Source organism: Lagenorhynchus albirostris, chromosome 20, assembly GCF_949774975.1.
Source record: "Lagenorhynchus albirostris chromosome 20, mLagAlb1.1, whole genome shotgun sequence".
Taxonomy (NCBI): domain Eukaryota; kingdom Metazoa; phylum Chordata; class Mammalia; order Artiodactyla; family Delphinidae; genus Lagenorhynchus; species Lagenorhynchus albirostris.
Genome location: NC_083114.1, coordinates 14,189,335 through 14,205,042, shown reverse-complemented (window position 1 = coordinate 14,205,042; position 15,708 = coordinate 14,189,335). Strand labels below are relative to the sequence as shown.

The following is a 15,708-nucleotide window of genomic DNA, read 5'->3' as shown; positions in this document are numbered from 1 at the left end:
TGAAGCAGGGCTGCCAAGCCAAAGCCCAGCTCTGGAGCAGGTTGGAAGTTTATGACTGAGGTTGGCGAAGTGGCCCCAGGCTCCCCACCCGCTGCCCTGCGGCGCCCTCTACTGCTGAAAATGGGCAGCCACACCTGGGCTTCAGAGGAAGGGGAAGCGGGGAGCCACAGGGGCCCAGCCTGGAGACCAGGGCTTCTCAGCGGGTCAGAGGGCCTCCAGGGCGAGGACCCCAGCCTCAGCCTCCCCTGTCTTCCCGCAGGTCCAGGTCCTTCTCTACTACCTGCAGCACCCCCCCATCTCCTTCGCAGAACTGAAGCGGAACACACTGTACTTCTCCACCGATGTGTAGCCCGAGGTGGGAGCGTCTGGGGGGGGGTGGCCCGAGCCAGCCTCTCCAGCTGGGGACCCAACCCAGACTTGAAGGACTACAATAGAGAACTCCCAAACCCAGCGCTCCAGACTCCAAGGGACACAGATTTCCAAGAACTGGAAGACGTGCATCTTTTGTGCCACCTTGTACAAAGCCAGCTGACCCGGCCCCAGCCTTGCTGCGCACCCCGGGCTCTGCCCTCTGTTCCTCTAGTTGTGTCTAATGCTCCGTGCTGTTTGGGAATTGTTTTACGTCTACTTGTCATGCAGGAAAGGTAGTGACCGACCCGGTGTGGGCACACAGACAGCCTGCTTTGTTCTTTCATTTCCTCCAACACTTTCTTTCCTCCTGAGTCCGGTCCAAGGGCTTTTATTTTGCGCGCTGTGACTGCTGCCAGCTTCTCCTCTCTTGGCCCTGCCCCCAGATCGCAGTCTCCTGGCAGCCTCCCCTCGGTCTTCCTCCGCCCTCTCCTCCCTCCCAGCCTGCCTGCATGCATGTGCAGCCTTGGTTTTTGATCCAGCGCCTCGAAAGCTCTGAGGAGGCCCTGGGCGGCGGTGGCAGTGGTGGCCCGTGCCGCGCCGCCGCCTGCCGCCCCCGGCCTCTCCTTGCCCTCTGCCTGCGGAAGCGCACCTGCTTGCCTTGCCGCCTGTGCAAATGTTGGACAAGGAGACAGACTCACACTAATCCTCAGCTTAGCACAGGCTGGAGGGCGGATTTCTGGGATTTTTTCCACCTGAGACTCTCCATTTCTGGGTTTATCTGTTCTGTCTCCAGTACCAGTGAGGCATCTTTGACTGTTTCTTCTGCTTTTCAGTTCCTTTTCCCTTGGTGTTCTGTTTCCTTTGAGTATACAAGACTCACAAGTGACCTGCTACCAAGGTAGCCAGAGGGTCAGGAAAGAATCGGGGGAGGTGGGAGGGTCAGGCCGCCGAGGAAAAGGGACAGGTGGGACGTTGAGAGGAGCGCCAGGGAGCGCTGGGTGTCCTGGGCTGGGGGGAAAGAGGCTCTCGGCAGCAAGCAGTTGTGGTGGCTTTTCTCGTGGAGCTGGGCTTCTGGGAGGGCAGCTACTACGGCTGAAGCAGGTGTCCAGAAACAGGCAGGTTCTGTCCAGGAGGGCTAGTCCTTCCCGGTGCCTCCCGTACCTCGTGGCACCTTTGCCTTAGGGTTTACACTTTCTCCACAGCCAAGCACTGCCAGGGGCAGCCCCCACGGCCACGTGTGCTCCAGGCCCTGGGAAAGGCAGGCACGGTCCAGCTAGCCAGCCGTCCTGGTGCTGCCTTCCACCCTCGGCTTCTAGATGCAGCCTTGTGGGTGAACTCGGGGAAACTCCAGGAGCTGGGGAAGAATGAGGAGTCACAGGTACCTGCCTCTCTCGGGACTGGGTTTTGCAGGGGACCCTCGTTGTGGACGCTCTGCTCCAGAGTAGGGGATCAGCAGGTTCCGATCCCAACACCGAGGCCCGCTGCTCAGCACTGGAAAGGAGAAGTACCCCCAAAGTGCAATTTCTCCCCACCTGAGCAGGGGCCGCTGGCCTCTGGCAGTTAGCCTGGGAGGGCAGACACTCCCGGGCTGCAGAGATTGGAGCTGCAGTACACAGCTCCCTGGCTCTCCTATGTGGCAGAGACTGGATTCTAGGCCCTCAGGATTGGAGAGAAGAGCTCCCCTAGCTTGAGCTCAGAGCTGTTTTAAAGAAGGGTTTAGGGCCCTAAAGCCGTAGCACTTGCTCAGTGAGAGGAAGGGCCCTTTCTCATCTTGTTTACACCTGTTGCCCAATCATGGGCAGAACGGTACACATTCTGTGCACATCGGAGGAAAGAGATGCCTAAGAGGAGGGCAGTACTGACCCCCTAGCTGCCTGCTAGCAGCTCAGCAAGGAGCCCCGCTCTCTGAGACAGGGGGTAGAGAAAGAAGGCCGCTTGAGTCTGAAGATCCCCAGTGTCTGATCATCCCTGGAGTCTGCTCGGCACTCAGGAGCTGGTATGTGGCATGGAAGGCTCTTGCTTCCACAGCCATTGACTGGAATGAACTGGAGGGCCAGCTAGAGCTATTTACAGCCCCAAATGGGTGCCTCCCACCTCCCCAAAACAAGGGAGGTTTGCTTCTCAGCATCAGGTATACTGCAGCCCCCCAACCTCACTTAGGCAATGAGAATGGGAGGAAGGCCGGAAGGGCTGAGAAATGCAAAAGGCTCAGAATATTTATAAATTCCACCCCCAAGAGCAGGGAGGGGCGGGGTACCAGACCTGGACTGAGCTGCACTGAGGAAATAGCCCGTGGGTTCTCCTACGAGACAGGGACTGTGCAGCCCAGAAGCCCCAGCCACTGTGCCCAGCAGGGCAGTCTGTGCCAACAGAGGCCCGTCAAGACAGGCTACAGGAATCCTGCATGCCTGTCCTTGCTGGCAACGGCTGTGGGCCGCCGGTGTTTGCTGATACAGGTAGGATGGGACACTTCATTAATATTTGACTTTAATAAGTTGGTAAGGATATATTTTTGTTTGGTCTATGTTCTGTTTCAACTTACGTAGATTATAAATTGATGTAAACCACGTGAGAGGAAAATGTTAATAAAAAAAAATGCAAAGCCCCAACATTTGCACACAACTCAGCCCTGTGGTGTGGACGTTTGTGTTCTCAGGAGTCCAGGGAAGACCACCAATCTAAATATTTAACTCTTCCAGCTGCATCCAGATGTGCTTCCAAGAATCTGTTTACCTAGTGAACTCACCCTTGAGCGTCCCTTCGGCCTGTGGAGCCTGTGGCGGTTTTGGGGGGCGATGAGCCCGCGCCCCGTCCTTGCTCTTTCACCAACGCCTCCACCTCAGTCACCAGCCGGTTCTTTTCATGAAATACAACTGCCCCACCAGGGACGTGGCCATCAGTGTGCCTCGAGAGATGGCAGGAAGTTGTCCGTTCAAGTGGAGGCTTATCTTATGTGAATTTTCTCTCCATTTTCCTTGGAAGTAGCAGGTCCTTGGGGCAGCCTTGTGTCCTCATCTGCCTGTTGGAGTCTGCATCCCCTAGAGGCCCATCCTCCCTGTAAGAGCTAGTGGGGTTAATGTAGGCTTCCACCAGCCTAAGCCATTGGACACTGTGTTTATTCTGGAGATCAGGAACAGATGTCTCTGAAAATTGGTGTTTGGTTTATGAGCTCATACTGCCTCCTTAGCCATCTAAAACAGGAAGCTATTCATCTCCTCTCTTGATTGAATAGTCAACGTGGACAATGCTTGGCTTATTGAACTGATGGCTACTGACAGCCCGGGGCTCATCTTTTTCAAGGCAGTCGTGCGGACAGTTTCCTGTACTCAAGTCAGTCAATGTATTTGACCCCACGCACTAGACTGGATGGTAGAAGATGCTGGGCTTCTAGCACTGTAGCAGGTGCCAGGGTAGGAGTATCTACTCTTGCTCTAAGTGCTTATAGGCGACTTATTTACAGACGGTAGAGGAAACACTCCTACATTTGTTCTCTGACCTGTGAGGATACTCGAGCCAGCCTAGCCGCAGTGAAGCCTCGTGACTGAGACTGGGACAGGCATTCTATAGAATTCCCCATAGAAGGACATGAGTCTTGTGTACTAGCTCACTCATTCCAAAGGCAACAGCAGACATGGCCAGAGGAAGGTGTTACCAGCTGGGTTTGACATTATCTCACACACACACTCACTCAGGATGTCTGGATGGTTCAGCTGAGTCTGAGTTCTGGTTAAGGGTGGGTGAGCTGGAAGACGGCAGACAAGGGGGCAGAAAGCCAAAAAGAGGCAAAAAGGCAAAGGTAGAATAAAGGAGACGTTACCACTGGCTTACGGTGGCTGGAATTGCATGGCCCCCACCAAGCTACCTGCCTGTCCCGAGTTCATCTTCACCCCACCACCAGAGCACCCGAGTAAAGCAGCATCTGTGGCAGATCCCAATTGTAAAAGGCTATTTCTTTGCATATGGCACAGAATTAGGCTGAGCTGCTACTGTCAGAAAAAAGGCTACCAGGTCAAGTCAAAAACACTAATATGTTTAAGGAAGAAAGAAAAACGCTGACATCAGAGAAAAATGGTAGCGGTGAACAGCTCCTCAACTCGGTCTGATCGTAACCAGTGGCTGCTGTGACTTAGTCACCAGGAGGACCAGAGCAGGACCCTTCACACACTGTGTCCTTGAGCCGGGCCTGGTCTGGTGGTCAGAGCGGAACACCAGTGTGTGGTTTAGACCGCAGGCATTCCCATTGGCCAGCCCACAGGAGGGATTCTTTAGAAGAGGCCAGCAGGGGTTATGCGCGGAATTTCAACGCATCCTAGGACATGGCTAGGCTGGGCTTCTTTAGGGGAAGGCCCTGGCCAACGTAACAATCTCAGTGAGGATAACGCTACTCTGCAGATCCTGGGAACCTAACATTCCCAAACTTCGCAGGAGTTTGCTCACGCTTTCCCTATGTATGTTCAATCTTTGGGCACCTGGAACCATTTTTGGGAATTGTGGAATCTGAAAATAAAAATAAGCCAACCTTTTAAACTGTAATATAAATACATATATATATATATGTTTTTTAACAAGGCAGAACACTAAACAAAATGACATCATTGGTCGGATGGCATAAATTCACTTTGCCCTGCCCCAGTGTGTGAGATGGATGACGGCGTGGAGGTCCAAGGTAGAACAGCTTCCCGGGTATATGTGAAGTTCCCTCCATTCCCACGGCACCAAACCACCAGAGGGCCAGTTGTGGTCAGGACTGAACGTCTGCGGGACTCAACTCCTACAGGTCAACACGCTGACTCCTGATCTGCCCGAAAGAGAGCGGCTGGCGTGGCACAGCCCCCCACAGCCTGGCTGGAGTCCAGGAGCAGAGAGCGTGGCAGCTCAGAGGTGGCAGATTGCAGCCAGGCAGCTCCCTCACGACACCAACTATGTGAGGGAAAACAAATGTCTTCAGTCTCTGAAGCAAGTGCCCCGGCATGGTGCAGACACTGCCCTACACAGAACAGCTCTGATCCTGGGCTGGCATCATCCTTCCCTGGAGGCAACTGCTCTCACCGTAGGTAATAATCGATCGCAGCAGAGAAAGCAGCAAAACCTCCACAACCAATGACCCCAGCCTTTACGCCAGCTGCAAAGCAAACACAAATGACATCACCTGTGGTGACAGATGCCGGGTCAGGCTGCACTCAGGAAGAGCCTGGGTACCCGCAGACGCAAAGAAACCGGCGGACGCGTTCCAAATCATTCAACCTAGCAGAGAGCTGGAAGACTTCAGTGAAGCTGTGCACACGATCTGATCCAGTGTGCTTTTATCTAACTGTACGTTCATTTAACTTCTCTCGTTCTAAAGAATTACTATTTCCAGCCTCATGAAAATAGCCCCTCACAGGCAGGAAACTGGTTAAGAGAACCAGCCCTTGGAATCAAGTGAAAGCATATGGCCTATACCCTGATTTGTTTATGGAATAAATTCCTGGGAAGGTGATCAAAGCAATCCTAGAGGGAGCTGAGCCTCTCAAAGGCCCTGACAAAGCTGAGACATGGGAAGACCAAAGGGGAAGTTACTCCATAAATCACAAATGGCTGTTTGAGGAGGAAAATCAGGTTTTAATGATAGCAAATTATCCTGCCTCTCAGAAAATGAGAAAAAAGGCTTTTTGCTTTGGATAAGTCCGGGCACAGCAGATGGAGAGCAGCCCAGCAATGTACACTGTTAAGAACACCCTGTCACTGACGCGCTGCACCACACTCTTGACAGACACACCAACACGGAGAAGTGGCAGGGAACCGGTTTTTTTCTTTGTTGTTTATAGATGATAATCCAACATTTCTAGAATACCTATATTTGGCTTTCAAGGGGTAGAAATCTAAGAACCCTATTACCGTGATAACTTATACACAAATTAAAATGACAGTTGTATAGTACGAAGAAAGATGTCTGTTTGCAATGCGTGGAACTGAAATTTCAGCAGAGCCTGCTATTTGGCCAAATGGGGCCCAGCTATGCTTCTGTACTTTCCCGCATAGCAACACACACCTGCATATTATGAGGAAGTTCTTCCCGTACGTTCAAGATGGGGGCAGTTCTTTTTTCTAAGATAGATCTAGATCTCTCTGTGGTTCTCACCTGGGGGTGACTTTGTTCCCCAGGGGACATTTGGCAATGTCTGGAGACACTTTTACTTGTCACCACTAAAGGATGCTACTAGCATCTAGGGGGTAGAGGCCAGGGATGCTATACATCCTACCATGCACATGACAGCGCCCCCCTCCCCCTAGCAAACATTTATCTGGTCTAAAATGTCAACAATGCCAAGGATCAGAAACCCTGATCTAGATACTAGAAGTTTCCAAAACTGAGTTAACACAGAAGCAAACGTGATTTACTTGTCAGAAGGGAAGAATATCAAGTGTCAATATATGCCTTGGGCTGTCCTTGGAATGCTCATATGTTTAGAAATGTCAACTTCAGCATGTTGTCCAAGGCCACAAAGAAAACCATCTGAGAACTGTTTACTAACCTCTGAAACCAATGGCTCCTCCAGTGATGCAGCCACTGATGACACTGTTCTTCCAATCTGATTTTCCCCGGTACTGTGGGTGGAGAAGAGCAGTTCAGAGCCAAAGAAACAAGCCAGACAAGATGATTAAGGAAAAAAAAAGACGGGGTTTCTGGCTGGCGAATTTAGTCCCTCCCCAAAGGAAACCTATCTTTTTCTCTTTCAAAAGTATAGTTCCTAAAATTTGAATGTGTTCATAAATGCTTCCTGCAGGTGGTACCAGAGCGCTGAGACCAAGTGTAACATTTGAGAAGTAATCAAAATCTCGTCTCAGTTCCCCAGTAAGTATTCTGTTTAAAATCATTCACTGGGAATTCCCTGGCAGTCCAGTGGTGAGGACTCCGTGCTTCCACTGCAGGGAGCCTGGGTTCAATCCCTGGTTGGGGAACCAAGATCCTGCAAGCAGCGCGGTGCAGCCAAAAAATAAATAAAATAAACTCATTAACCAACTTCTAGCCTCCAAAAACAAGTAAAAAATAATGCAAGCCCAAATCATAAACGCACAAAAAGTTTACATTAGGGACTACTTCATGGAAATTTAATCTAGCAAGTATTGGACATTTCTGACCTGCTTTCTAGTAGCATTAAGCGTATTTCTCTTGAGAAGTCCCAAGATGGAAACAGGCAAGGCTTTCTCAGAAGACAGGGACACTTACAGATTCTACCAAACACTCAGTGCAAGAAAACATGGCGCCCACGATGGCAAAATTTTTGGCGTAGGACATTCCTCTCTGCCCCATGTCTTTAAGAACTTCTTTTGCTGTAGGTGTGCGGTAAGGATCCTTAGGGTCAAAGCCCACATTGGTATCAATGCCAGCAGTGAACACCCCAAATGCACCTCCCAAGACAAATCCTAAAAACAAACACAGAGATGAAGATTTCTTTGGTATGTTTTCTGGATTACTGTAATGGGGTCATACTCAAATAGCACCTTTTGGATGGCCACCAGCGAAGAGGACGCCCCTTCTTGCCTGGAAAACTCTCTACTTGTCTGGTTTCCACGTTACAAAATCCAGAATCTATCTTGTTGGCAGCTTCTTCTCTGACTCTTCTTGGATTTCTTCCTCCTTTCATTTTCTAACATTCCTCAAAATTCAGTCTTTAACCCTCTTTCTCTCTCTACACTCTCACATGTAAACCAGTCACCCTCAAGTTCAGGTATCAACTTTGCAAATCACTCCCTTGACGACGGTGACATCCATAATACTCATTTGGTAAATACCATGTGCCAATCACTCTGACGCTTTATAGTCCCAGCCTCATTTATTCTTCACAATAGTCCTGTGAGATAGATACTATTATCCTCTCCTTTCTGTAGGTGAAGAAACTGAGGCTCAGAGAGGTTAACTAATTTCCCTAAGGTCACAAAGCTACCAAACGGCAAACCCCACACTGCTGTCCACAGCTGACCTTCCTGAGCCTGCTGGACATTTCAACATGGATGTCCTCTTGCCACCTCAAGGTCGGTATACGTTCAATGAAATCATGGGCACCTCCCCTCCAGACTTTCCTGCTTATGGCTCCTTCTTTCCAGTCACTCCTACTCCAAACTTCAGGGGCATTTCTGACTGTTTCTTTGCTTCCCCCTGTAACCCTATGTCCACAATTATCATCCTAGTCTAAGGCCTTTATCACTTCGCCCCTGGTGCACTACAAAGACTCATTCATCATTTCAACAGATATGTATTTATTAGGGTCAGGCACAATGATGAACAAAGACCCAGTCCATGTCTCACGGAGCTTCAGTCTAGCAAGTTCCCTATATGGTCTCCCTATCCACAGACTTGACTTTCCTTCATCACACTCCACCTTGAGTCATCATGCTCATTACCACTTGTTACCCTCTAAAAAACCATCAACGGGGACTTCCCTGGTGGTCCAGTGGGTAAGACTCCACGCTCCCAATGCAGGGGGCTGGGTTCGATTTCTGGTCGGGGAACTGGATCCCACATGCATGCTGCAACTAAGAGTTCGCATGCCGCAACTAAAGATCCCGCGTGCCGCAACTAAGACCCAGCGCAGCCAAAATAAATACATACATAAACATTAAAAAAATAATTTAAAAACCATCAATGACTGCCCTACTGCCTGCAGGCAAAAAGCCCAAATCCCTCACCCCACCCCCAACTTGAAATGCTGTTTCTCCTCCTCTTTGTCTAACCCCATTCTCTCAATCCTCCAAGACACGCTCTAGTCTCACCTCCTCTTGTGGCCTTCCCCCAACCAAAAAAGATCTTTTTTTCTTTCTGCTCTACTTCACATGTGCACTCTCACCTACATTCCTTTCTTAATTGCCTTTCATTCTCAATGAGACTTCAAATCACCTGCAAATGTGGCCACCCTCTTTACTCTGCATACAGGAGGGACACATACATTCTCAAATCCTCAAAACGTTAAAAAAAAAAAAAAAGCCAAGTCCAGACTTCTTTCCCCCTCTTTCCCTGCTGTCTAGTCACACTGGCCTCACTGGCCTTTCTGTTTTTCTAACCTCAAGCCACTTCCGGCCAGACCTTTGCAGGTGCTGGGCCCTATGTCTGCAGAGCTCTCCTCCAGGCTCCTTCTCAACAATTTTCTATGTATATTAAAATGTTAGCTTCATGAGAACAAGGATCTTGTTCTCACCCTGTCTTTCCACCGCCTGACACGTGATAGCTGCAAAGTAACAAGTTGTTGGAAAATGATTATTTAAAAGCGAATGAATGAATGAAGTCAACCATCTTAGAACCCCCAGGTCCCGACCCAGGATCGATTCTCTGATCCAATTTCCAGAGGCGAAAGCCACCCTCGGGATCTAGGGAGGCGCTGCTCGAGCTCACTGAACCAGGCGGGGGTGGGTCAAGGTCGAAGCCCATGGACTCCTCGCCTCCCAGGCGCGTGGTCTTATTGGCAGGGGACCCCTATGCCGCCCAAGCCCTAAGCCTCCCAAAGGCCCCCCCTCCTCGCCTCACCTCCCAAGCAGGCCAGCGCCGCCTTGAAGGCGCAGCTTTCCATCGCCCTCTCGACCATCTTCTGCTCCTCACTCTTGGCCGGACTCGGGATCCCGCCCAGGCTCCCAGGCTCCAGGAGCCGGGGCTGACGCTTGTCACCCACCAGGTACTGCAGAAGAAGGCTGTACTGCAGCGGGGCTTCGGCGGAAGCCGCCGCCCCAGGCGCGGAGCCCGCGGCACTGCGGGCCGTCTCCCCCATGACTGTGGCTGCCTAAGAAACCTGGCTTCCTTCTTCCCACAGCAGATTCCACAGGCCTCCCGTGGGGCCTTGCGCTCCCAGCCATTGTGTCGCAACGGCAGATTCGCCACACCGAGCGAGACCGAGGAAGCAGCGGAAGCCAAGTCCGTTCGTGCACACCCGGCGGAAGAGCTATCACGTTCTCCCAAAACCTCCTGTGAATACTGAATCAGGCTTGTGCAGCAGTCCCAACGACACTGACAAAGATTCAGAGTCACCAGAAAACACCCTCTTCGGGGCTGCAGCGCGGTGAGTATCGGGATTTGTAGTTTAACACGTACACCCCAGACATTTCCCAGGAAGCTTTGCGCGGGCACTAGCGTCTCAGCCTTCTCTCGAGCTCCTGACGGGCGGGAGGGAAGGGAGGCTGCAGCGCGCCGGGACGCCAGCAGGAGATACGCGCGCCCCGCCACTGCCCTTCCCGCCTACTAATTCCTAGCGTGTGTTGTGAGATGTCAATAGGGGAAGGTGCTTTGTAAATCAACGTGAAAGCGTGGTATAAATGTATGGAATAAATGTTTTATTCAATAATTAAACCGTTGAGGGGAGAGAGAAGGAGCCAAAAAATGAGTGAAGCTATTTAAAAAAAAAAAGAAAAAGGAATTCCCTGGCTGTCCAGTGGTTAGGACTCCACACTTTCACTGCTGAGGGCCCCGGTTCGATCCCTGGTTGAGAAACTAAGCCTCCGCAAGCCTCGCAGCGTGGCCAAAAAACAAACAAACAAACAAAAATAGTGATGCTAACCAAGCTTAATATGAGACAATGATAGGAAGTGGAGGTGGCTTTGGCCTGACGGAGAGCAAGGGAAGCTGAGGCTGCTACTCACGCCAGCCAGCTGTTGTCAATGGAATTAATGATGTGGGACTAGCATTGCCATGAAAAGCCAAATTTATATTATGCTGAATCAATTAAAGTGCTTACTAGCTTGCAAACTGAGGACTTGAAGGTTAACTGTGAGAGCACCGTGTATGAACCCAGAAAATCTTTTGCAGTAGTTTCTGTGGTACTAAAATAGATCCCCAACTGTTGTATTGATCCAGACTAGCAGTGTATCTGGGTGTATCAGCTAAGAGAAACATAAATGGAAGCAGAAGGTAGTGAGGTAGCCAGTCAACAGAGGCAGAGATACCTCTTTGGTAGCCAGAGTTCTCTGTGCCGCAGAGCAGAGCCTGTGGTTCACTCTGCTTCTGCTCCCACCAGACCACTAAACCAGCTTGTCCTAAGGTCCCTGGTGACGCCTCAGTTGTTAAGTCTAATTCAGACCTCATTTCACTTTACTGCTCAGCTGCGTTTCACGCTATTGACTCCTCCTTCTGTGAAGAAACTTCAAAGCCCCTCTCCCCTCGTTGTGCTACAGCCTCTCCAGTTTCTCCGTCTTCGGCGCAGGCACCGCTGCCTGAACTTTTCCTGTTGGTCCTCTCAGGGCTTCATCCTTTATTTTCTCATGCAGCTCACTCTACCTGAGCAACTCATCCGCACTCGTAGCTTCTACTACCACCTCTAATGCAGGAATGACTCCCAAATCTTCATCGCCAGCTTCGACCCTTCTCATCAACACAAGAACCAGACATTTCCTGTAGGCACCTCTAACTCAACACACCCTGCCAACCACCCATTCCTTCCAGATGAGTGAGGGGCCCAGGGCTCTGATTCATGCTGAGGTCTTAAGAGCTGAAGCTGGATCTGAGAGAAGTTGGGACAGGGCCCTAGGCAAGTCCCAGGCAAGGTGGCCTTGGAAAGCAAGGAATGATCTAAACAATTAATCCCTGGGACTAGTTAGAGAGCAATAATTAATCCCTAAATGAAGGGTCTGCCTCAGATTTCAGGTACGAGCCAAGTCAGCATGTGGTGAGATCCACTGTAACCATGGTGAGTGAGGGAGGGAGCCTTTTATGGAACATAATGGCCCGAATCACAGATGGAGACACAGATACACTGATCTGGTATCTCTCTTCCCCCACCCATCTCCTTCCATAGGTGGAATGCGTTTCACCTGATGGAAAACTTGAACCTCTTCAAGCATATTCCGAAAGAGAGAAGTGGTTTCTCATGTCTGTTTCCCTGGCCTGAATCTTTGCCAGCACCCTAGGGACTTTATCTGGCCACAGCTTCACTAAAAGTCCAGCTGCTCTCACGTTACAGGTTGTCTGTTCTGGCCGCAAGGATACAGAGGTGGGGCGATATCTCAGTGGGTCAGAAAGGAGACACTTCAGGATGAATGAGATTCACAGGCAGGGTCGTAGGAAGTCAGAACACTCTGAGTTGATGACCCATCACTTGAAGGACTCCAGGTCAGGGCACAGATGGGGAGGTGCTGAACTGGAGGAGAGCCTGATCGTCTCTCGCCCCAGGTGTCTGGGAGAGCCTGGCTGGCCTCTAGTTCTCTCAGCATGTCAGGAGTGCAGAAATAAAAGAAATAGCAGGAGTGGGATAGAATGAGGAGGTCCAAGTTGAGAAGTGCAGTGTGTCCTACGTGGATCTGAGTTGGCTGTGAATTTGGTAACAGTGAGTAGTCTGAATAGTCCCATCGCTGGCAGGAGGTCTGGCCACATAGGTACTCTGGGTAGCCAACTGAGTCACCATGTGTGGTGGGTACTGGACAAGTGACTTTGTATTTAAAGTTTTTTTTTTAAATTTACTTATTTATTTTTGGCTGTGTCGGGTCTTTGTTGCTATGCGCGGGCTTTCTCTAGTTGCGGTGAGCGGGCTTCTCATTGCGGTGGCTTCTCCTGTTGCAGAGCACGGGCTCTAGGCGCACGGGCTTCAGTAGTTGTGGCACGTGGGCTCAGTAGTTGTGGCTCACGGGCTTTAGAGTGCAGGCTCAGTAGTTGTGGTGCACAGGCTTAGTTGCTCCACGGCATGTGGGATCTTCCCGGACCAGGGCTTGAACTTGTGTCCTCTGCATTGGCAGGCAGATTCTTAACCACTGCACCACCGGGAAAGCCCTCACTTAATAGACTCTTAATTGGTCTGCATGCCTCCTATCTTGCTCTTCTTCAAACCATCCACAGAATGGTCTTTCAGCACTGAAGCGTGATCATGTGCCCTGCTCAGAATTCTTCTCTGTGCCAGGATAAAGCCTAAACGTGGTGTGTTGCTTCTACAACTTGTGCCCAGGAAGACACATATGCTTCCGCCCAAGTTTAGTGCTTCCTCGAATATTTCCATTCCTGGTTGTCTGCTTTCTTTTTTTAATGTGCTATTTTAACCATTTAAACATGTTTTTCTTTTAAAAAAATTTTTGGCCATGCCATGCCGCGCCATGCGGCATGCGGGATCTTATTTCCCCAACCAGCGATCGAACCCGTGCCCCTGCAGTGGAAACATGGAGTCTTAACCATTGGACCGCCAGCGAAGTCTCTCAGATCTCTGCTTTTGATAATCTCTTTTGGATCTGAAAGTGGTGGCTCAGAATCATTCGCAACAATGTGTGGTCTTTAGTGTTTGGGAGGTGAGTTTGGACTTTTGGACTCAGTGTCATTTCTTTGATCTGTGCCTTGTCCTCAGTCAAGTGTAAATTGTTACAAAATATTTATTATTATTATTTCTTAATTCTTTTTACCTTTGACCTATGATAGCCATGGTGACAACAGAGGTATCCTGTACTGTTTCCAGTGACAGATGCTTAGACTCTGATTCTGATGGGTGGTCTTAATGTTCTAGAGCAGATTTCTTCCACAGCATAACTGTTTGGAGGTTTTATTTACTCACCCAGACCCAGCAATCCAGATTTGCTTACTATCTCTTCTGCTGTTGCTTTGACTTTGCTTATGAAAAGCTATATTGGAGATTTGACCTATAGTCTGGCAGTCGGTGGATGTTTAGGACCTATTTCAGACTCAGGCAATGAATCATACACTCTGGCTAGATCTGCAGTAGGGTCACATTGATGACAAGTTGTGATCCTGAGATCTGCTCTGAAAAGTATTGGAGGCAAGTAGGAATATGCATCATGTTTTTCTAGCACCTCACACTTCTGACTCAGAAAAGAGTTAAGAGGCTTCAAAAACTAGAGACCGGACTCCTGCTTTGCTGAGGGATAAAATGAAATATAGAAAGAACTATGATGGTGAATTCCCGAGGTTACATATCAAGTTGGTCCCAGAAAGAGAAGCAGCACACTTCTGCTGTAACCAGTGAGGGCAATGCCCCTCTCTCCCTTCCCTCATCTTGATCTTTGTCAAATCTCACTCCATATTTTGTTTCACTTACCTCTCTATCCAGCAATTTCCCTTATCAGTGGATCTGCCACCAAAACCCAGCTTTTTAAAAAGGAAATGATAAAACAGATGCAAAAACTGTACTAGGGCATTAATCTACAGGTAAAATCCTTTCACAGGGAACTCCCAATTAAATGGAATACATTTTTTGTTTGAATCAATTTTGATTCACATTTTGTTGACTCAATTATTTCTTGAACTAAGTGGACTTGGAAAACTTTTATAATCAAAGTGTTCATTTTGTGCTAACAGCTTTGTTTTGTTTTTTTGTTTTTTTTTAAACAGCTTTGTTTTAATAGCATTTGAATTTGTGTATGTGAGACATTCTGTCTCTTTTATTCTGAGACGTCCTGATGTACTTTAAATATTTCTTTCTCCATTTATAGCATCTTATCCTTGAATAAGTTCTTATTTGAAAATGCAAAAAGTACTTTCTTTTTGGACTAGATAATACCTTCCATATTTTTCTCACATTTATTCCCAGTTCTTCAATTCCCTTCCCTAAGCAACCTGTTACTATTTCTTTTTCTTTTTCCTATTTTTTTTTTTGGGCTGCACTGCGCGGTATGTGGGATCTTAGTATGCCACCAGGGATCGAACCCGTGCCCCCGGCATTGGAAGCGCAGAGTCTGAACCACCGGACCGCCAGGGAAGTCCCCTGTTACTGTTTCTTAAGTGTCTTTCCAGATATGTTTCCTCCATACATAAGCATTATATTTGTGTATACATATATATGTTTTTTTCTCCACTTAAAAATTCACAAGTGGGGCTTCCCTGGTGGTGCAGTGGTTGAGAGTACGCCTGCCGATGCAGGGGACACGGGTTCGTGCCCCGGTCTGGGAAGATCCCACATGCTGCGGAGCGGCTGGGCCCGTGAGCCACGGCCGCTGAGCCTGCGTGTCCGGAGCCTGTGCTCTGCAACAGGAGAGGCCACAACAGTGAGAGGCCCAAGTACCGCAAAAAAAATAAATAAATAAATAAATAAAATTTACAAGTGGTAGCTTAGTCTTTCCTACCTATTCTGCACCTTACTTTCTCTTGTGTTACATCTTAGAGATATTTCATATCAGTGCAAGAGATGGTTAATTTTATGTGTCAACTTGACTAGGCCACAGTGTGCCCAGTATATTCCTCATTTGGGTGTGTTACTCTGGCCTGTTTACTGAGTGACCACAAAAGTTGTTGGTTTTGAGGGGGTCCCCGAACATGGGAAGACTCTGCAGAAGTTCCAGCCTGCTGTACAAACTGCCCTGTCCCTTGGGCCATATGACCCATCAGATCCGATGGTGCTTGAGGTAGGTCACAGGCAGATAGGGATGCTATTTGGAGACTTTGGCAGCCCGTGTAGGTGAGGCCTG

General features: G+C 49.3%; 2 protein-coding genes across 10 annotated transcripts in view; one reads left to right on the top strand and one right to left on the bottom strand.

Moving 5' to 3' along the window:
- ABR (ABR activator of RhoGEF and GTPase) overlaps positions 1-2,977 on the top strand; it is a 178,345-nt gene extending 175,368 nt beyond the window's left edge. For all 4 annotated transcript variants that reach the window (XM_060134493.1, XM_060134494.1, XM_060134495.1 and 1 more), the window contains one exon: positions 260-2,977. In XM_060134493.1, coding sequence (XP_059990476.1) covers positions 260-349 — 90 coding nt within the window. In that variant the 3' untranslated portion in view covers positions 350-2,977. The remainder of the gene's footprint in view (positions 1-259) is intronic.
- The window catches only part of TIMM22 (translocase of inner mitochondrial membrane 22), a 39,824-nt gene extending 29,688 nt beyond the window's left edge, over positions 1-10,136 (bottom strand). The window contains exons 1-5 of one of the 6 annotated variants that reach the window (XM_060134498.1): positions 9,854-10,135; positions 7,562-7,758; positions 6,867-6,939; positions 5,401-5,473; positions 2,524-5,271 (exon numbers count right to left, since the gene is read on the bottom strand). In XM_060134498.1, the coding sequence (XP_059990481.1) occupies positions 5,130-5,271; positions 5,401-5,473; positions 6,867-6,939; positions 7,562-7,758; positions 9,854-10,091 (723 nt within the window). In that variant the 5' untranslated portion in view covers positions 10,092-10,135 and the 3' untranslated portion in view covers positions 2,524-5,129. The other 5 variants (XM_060134499.1, XM_060134501.1, XM_060134500.1 and 2 more) reach the window with 5 other exon arrangements.
- Between the last annotated feature and the right edge of the window lie 5,572 nt (positions 10,137-15,708).